Source organism: Aptenodytes forsteri, unplaced genomic scaffold (assembly GCF_000699145.1).
Source record: "Aptenodytes forsteri isolate BGI_AS27 unplaced genomic scaffold, ASM69914v1 Scaffold662, whole genome shotgun sequence".
Taxonomy (NCBI): Eukaryota; Metazoa; Chordata; class Aves; order Sphenisciformes; family Spheniscidae; genus Aptenodytes; species Aptenodytes forsteri.
In genome coordinates this window covers 493250-499337 of record NW_008795718.1, presented here as the reverse complement: position 1 = coordinate 499337, position 6088 = coordinate 493250, and the positions used below count along the sequence as shown (strand labels likewise).

Below are 6088 nucleotides of genomic sequence, written 5' to 3'. Positions count from 1 at the left end.
GTAAGGAAGGTGCACTCGTCCAGCCGGGAGGAGGGCGGTACGCTGCCCCGGCTCCCTGCGATCTCGGCACCGTGTGACGCGCAGCGCGCGTTTTCAAGGCTGCGTTTGCCACGGCAGGGAGCGATGCACGTTTCAGCGCGTCGGCCGCTCCCCGCAGAGGCATCCTCTGCGGGGGAACACGCTGTCCGCGAGCAGCGCCTGCAGCCCCTTGTACCAACACGGGGAGGGTTAGAGCCCCCCTGCTAAACTCAAGCCAATGCGTTTCGCTCGTCAGCCTCCTGGCCGCCTCCGAGAGAAGTGTGAACAGTGACGGATTTTAGATATATTCCATGAGAAGTGAAATAGTGCAACTCTTCCCAGCTGGGAGCGCTCGGAGCAGAGTAAGCTGGGAATATGCAGGAGTAAAAGGCGAGAAGGTGGGGGCAGGCAGAGCTGCAGACCCGCAGAGGCATTTCCTCTCTTTCCCTGACATAAGCGATGCTCGAAAGCGACAGGAGGAGGCCTTATTGCTAGCTACCCCTTAAGCATAAGCCCCTGAAGCAATATATACATATATATGTGTGTATAATACAGCAAAACAGCCGCGGAAGGCTGTAATTAACAGTAGCGTAACAGTTGATGGCGAGGCGCCATTCATCGATGCTGTTGCAGTAGCCCTCAGCCCACGTCAGCTTCCTGAGCGGAGGCAGCTCATGCAGGATTTGGTGCGGGGTCCCTGGCAGCGCGACGCCCGGCCTCTGGGCACATCCTCGCCTGCGCAATACGGAGGGGAAAGCAGCAAGCGGGAGAGCTGAAGCAGCTCCTTCCTTTAATGATGTGTGCAGCACGCCGTTTGAACCCCTGTTTTAGTTGTCCCGACACAGGTGTGGGCAAACTCAGATTCATCATAAAACACACGAAGTGATAAATGTGGTTCTGATCCTTCACGACTAGCAGTTTTCTATCTTTAGAGGGTTTTTTTTTTCTTATGTAGGAATAAATATTTTAGGGTGAGAGGGAACCATCGTGTTCACTTGTTACATGGGTCATAGGATTATACAGCAAGGCGTCCTCAATCTTGCTCCTTACAACAGCGAGTAGCTCAACATATCTTTTGAAAATCTGCTTCTGGTATATGCTTTTAGTCCCCTTTCCCTAGGGAAATGCGAACTCCGCGAGGAGAAGTGTATCTCTCTCCTCCTCCAGCAGCTTCTGGACCGTTGGCGAATTTCAGCCAGAGGTGACAGAAAGCAAGAGCTTTCAGAGATAACTAAGTTTCTGCCACTTTCAAGAAAACAGGCAGAGATGGCTTTCAGTGGGTGGGGATCCCACAGGAGAGGCTTCCGGAGGTCCCCCGGAAGTTTTTTTGACTAGAGCTCGCAGTTCCGTGTACCCCGAAATCAGCCAGCCCCAGGGACCACCCCTGCCGGAGGGCGGGTTTTCCAGGCATTGGTGCGTGCTGAACTGCCTGTTTGGGTTTGCTGTGAGCTGTCCCTTGTGAGCCGAGCACGACATTTCTTTCTAAACGGAAAAAGTCTTATGTAGGAATTGGAATGAAGCGTGTCACAATTGTTACTTTTTAATCTCAAAACGACCTTCTTAAAAAAATCCCTAACCAGCCTTCCAGAACACTTTTTACATTATTGAATCTTTGGACATTCTGCGCAAAAAATGCCATTCTTTCACAACGCTCAAGAGTTTCAACAACAATTCTGATTATTTTTCATTCAAAAAGCATGTGTATTTTGAACAAGGAGAAACTCTTAAACTTGTGTCCTTTTTCATGCTATTCAAATTGAGACTTAAATGTTACAAAGCCAGATGATTGACAAATGAGGAGACCGAGTCCCTGATCTCATAGCTGGGTTTGTGCATGTGAAAGCCTTCGTTAGCAAAATTACAGTCAAACTTATGGGACGAGAATTAATTTAGAACACCGCCACTTGCAATTCTAAGTATTTAATCACTCAAAAAGGCATTTTCAAGTTAAAATGTCTTGAGGTTTCCATTTTTAATAGTCTGTACTGAATACCAAGCCTGTTCTATGACAAAGGAGCAGTAGCCAGTATTTCCAGGAGCGTGGTTTTGATGTGCGTGGTGTAAGTTGGTTTTACCTCTTCTAGATATAGCATAATGCTAATTCAAATGCTACTGAAGTAAAACCTAGATTTATGGTGTTTAGATTAATTTTTAATTGAACTGAGTCAGTCAATTTGCACTTCCGAAGCCCATTTCTTCCCCAGCACAGCCCGCGGCAATTTAGAAACAGCACACCGAGCCTCTCAACTGTTCACGAGGGTGATAGATGTGAGAGTTGGATTGGAAGGGCCGACACTGAAGGTGTGGGTCAGTGTCACAGTAAGCTTTGGTTTTAAACTATCTGGAAAATACAAACCTCTACTCCCAACAGCTTTTATTAAGCCTTTTTTTATTAAAGCCTTTATTAAAAACGTAACTGATAGAGCACCCGAATATGCCCTGTGTGCTCTGAGCCAGTGGGCAGTGAGATGGCCAATATCTACCGCAGAACACTGAGCAGCTCATAGAAATGAGGCCTCCTGAGCCTACAGAGAGCGCAAAGCATACTTTAAAGAGGGAATCTTAACTCTGAACCCCACTGTCAGAAAAAACTAGGTTTTCATTGCTAATCCAAAGACGCAAAGGCCAGCGTTCATGCTCGTTAGGAATCAGCCTCTGAGTTGTCTCTAGCTTCTCACCATAGCACTGTGAGGTGGCACAGCTTAGATTGCTCTTTGTTTTCATACTCTCAGGCCTGAGATGGAGGAAGAATACTTCGGCCGTGAGCTAGAAAAGGGATAGAAAGCCCCGGGCAGGCCTGCTGAGGCGCGCTGCAGGTATGACCCTTGGAGGTGCCCCAGCCTGGGTCTCCCTGGTGCCCTTGGTGCAGCGTGGCCAGTCTGATGGCAAGGCAGCATGGGAGGGAAGTGAATCTGGTCTGGAGGGAAAGCTTTGCAAGCCTTTCCGCTGATGTACGTCCAAATCATGGCTAAAGCAGGTGTATGTGCATAGGGAAATACTTAGGCACTGTGGGCAGACCTTGCTTTGAAACCGAATTTCCAGTTGAAAAAAGAGGGCGGAGGGTGGGAGGACCTTTCCTGTAGCAATTTGAGTAGAGACCTGCAGGGCTTTGGTGGTACTGCTAGATTTCACACTTCTGCTAGTTCACGACCTTTTCAGGTGACAATTAACTCTCCTGGAGAGGAGGGTGTTAAATGAAACCCCGGTTTTTTTGAAGTTACATCGGTTCTGAAGTCGCAGGCTATCTCCAGAGCTGCTGACGTGAGACCTGTGTTAACCTGTTTGAAGCCCCAAACAATTTGGAGGCATTGTTTCCCCCTGGATGTAACTACAAAACCTGCGCAGAGTAAGCAGTCAGGAGTACGCCTCATGTTTGGGAGCTTCCCAAACATGGGGGAAAGCTCTGGATAGCCACAGCAGTTTGTGCATTGTCCGTGGAGGAGATCAACAGGATTATTTATGCAGAGAAAACAGGAATTTGTTTCCATCAGGTTTTTATCCCTAGACGCAATATATTCCTGAGCTTATCCTACTTAGGTTTTTAGGGAAAAAAAAAGGAAATTAGGAAAAAATAAGAGGTAGTGGGATAAGTTAAACCTGCTGAAATGTCTGCCAGTCACTCAGTGTGTCTCCCCATCACTCCCTCTCCACCCCATGGTTGTCACAGCATGAGCTTTAATTAATATTGAAGAAAAAAAAGAGAACCTGGAGGAATAATAAGGGCAACTGATGCAAATGAACCGCGTGTGCAGTCTTCCCCGCAGCTTTTCTCTCCCCCCTGAGGAGCCGTAGTAGGATGTGCTCTGCAATTAGTATATCATTGAAATGATACCTTTTTTTTTCTGCAAGATGGTTACAGCTGGTGGTAGCTTCTTAACACAGTGTGCAAGGTCTGGGGGTCTGCAGAGATTTCATGTTCATGCAAATGAATGCAAATGATTTTACAATGTCTCGTGGTGTTGCAGTGCTTGTTCCTTCCCTACAAAACAGGTACCACGATGTCCTGCAGAAACCCAGCCTCCTTCCCTGCCCTGCTTGACAGAATAGCCACCAGCCCACGGGGCTCGTAACCCTGCTGACCAGGAGGAATATCATCCATCGTTCATTTTGCAGTTCTGTTTTTGCATGTTTCTGCAAATAGCATGTGCAGTCATTTAGGAGAGATGAGCTATTAAAGTGGCTGTGTCTGTGCATGTGAACACCTGCCTTTTTTTGGCTCTGACCAATGCCAAAGTGATTTTTGGGCCCTTCCTGAGGCAGCCCCAAGCTCTCCCTGGCTGCTGCCCATTCAGCACGGTCCTGAGATGTCACTGCGTGGTGTGTGCTGTTCAGGGTGGAGGAAGTAGCAAAGGGAAAGGAGAGCCATGTGAATCCCTCCTCCAGGTCAGGTATTGGAAAGAGGAGGGTGTGTATCTATGTCTTGCTTTTGCTTGTACCTCCTGGAGCCCAGGTCTGTACAGACAGACTGTGACAGGCTTCTTGCCACCTGAGCTCCTTCTAACTCTTGGAGGGGAAAAATGATGGGATCTATTTAAAAAAAACCAAAAAGCTAAAAAAATGAAGTGCATGAAATCTGGACACATGAAAAGTGGGAGAGAGCTTTTACAAACAGATCCCGGTGCACGCAGTCCTGGCATACAGCTGGCCTTAGTCACTTTGGCTTATGAGGGCATCTGCTCCGCTCACAGACCTACAGGTACTTGCAGATGCGACTTCAGCAACTGGTTTGAAAATCTTGCCAAATATTACATCAGTTTTCAAAGGAAGAATGCTGGGTTGTACTGCACAGGCTGTATCTGGGGCCCAGTTTTTTATCTTGTATATGAGTGCACAGTGGGAACAGCTTAATGTTGAATTTCTGCTCATCTTTGTGTAAGTAAATTCAAAATCTGGCTTCTTCCTATGACCTAGTGTTTTACTTCTCTCATTGTAAAGCTGTAAATTCTGAATGATAACAATTCTCTAGTGATACAAAGCAAACGGTTACAGGAGATTTTGTCAAAATAGTTTCCCTTGTTACTGAAATCTCTCAGTTTGCTGCGTCAAGAGAATTTTGTCAGTGTGACGTTTCTGTGGTCTGTTGTCTCAGGGTGCATTAGCATCTCCCACCACAGAAGCGATTGCTCCTTTCAGAGGACTAGTTCGCACTGCTGTCCTCCTCTGGTGGGGACTTGTGTCTCACCAAATACCACACAGGTTGTCTCTCCAGGCTGTCGAGTACTTAACAATTTTTTTTTCCCCATGAATGTTATGACTATTGAATGTAGACTGGTAGATGAAAGGGATGTATCCTGCTGTCTTTAGGCAGCCCTGCTATTTAGTGTCCATTTACACTTTATTTCTGATTTTTTATTATATTTAATATTATTATTTACAGTTTAATGTTAATTTGCTTTCTTCCCATCCTTTTACCTTCTATAGGCTGGCAGCACTCTTGTTTTCTTCCTCCTTTTGTTCTCTTTCAGCACAGGAAAACTACTGAATAAATTCAGTTCTGGACGGTATTTTCCAGTCCTGTATTAACCCTTTATGGCTTTACGTTTGAACCCCGCAGTGTATTTCACACTGGTGCTTCACTTTCACTGGTTGGTACTTCTTTTGCATTGCCGTGTCTGTAACCATTTCTGTGCTGCTAACCTTCAGCCTGCAGAAGACATCACATAGCTCCAGCCACCGTGCAGGAACATGCCTCGTGGCCACGTGCTTTCTCAGAAGCAGTACCATTGCCCTTCTTGAGCTCTGAGTGCGGCCTTGGCCTGGGAGGTGTTGGGATGGAGAAAGGTAGTAGCATTTCCCTGTTTGCATGTGCAGTGCTAGCGCTGTGGCAGAAGCATGTGACGTGGATGCCAAAACAGGCCCTGGTCGTACCACTTCTCCTAGTTCTGCACAGACCTCACAAAACATGGCACAGGTCCCCACTGAGTGATTCTGGGCAGAAATGTTTTAGCAATTACTGGTAAATTTAATTCAGTCCTTCCACTAGGCTGGTGGCCTGTGTGGATGTTTTTGTTGTGGAATAAAACTGGCACTTTTTTTTCACTTGTTTTAAACTCATTTCAGCATGACATAA

General features: G+C 46.7%; 1 protein-coding gene across 1 annotated transcript in view; it reads right to left on the bottom strand.

Moving 5' to 3' along the window:
• The window catches only part of GGCT (gamma-glutamylcyclotransferase), a 15376-nt gene extending 11259 nt beyond the window's left edge, over positions 1 to 4117 (bottom strand). Inside the window, exon 1 of the mRNA XM_009283573.2 lies at positions 4013 to 4117. Coding sequence (XP_009281848.1) covers positions 4013 to 4117 — 105 coding nt within the window. The remainder of the gene's footprint in view (positions 1 to 4012) is intronic.
• Positions 4118 to 6088: the final 1971 nt, after the last annotated feature.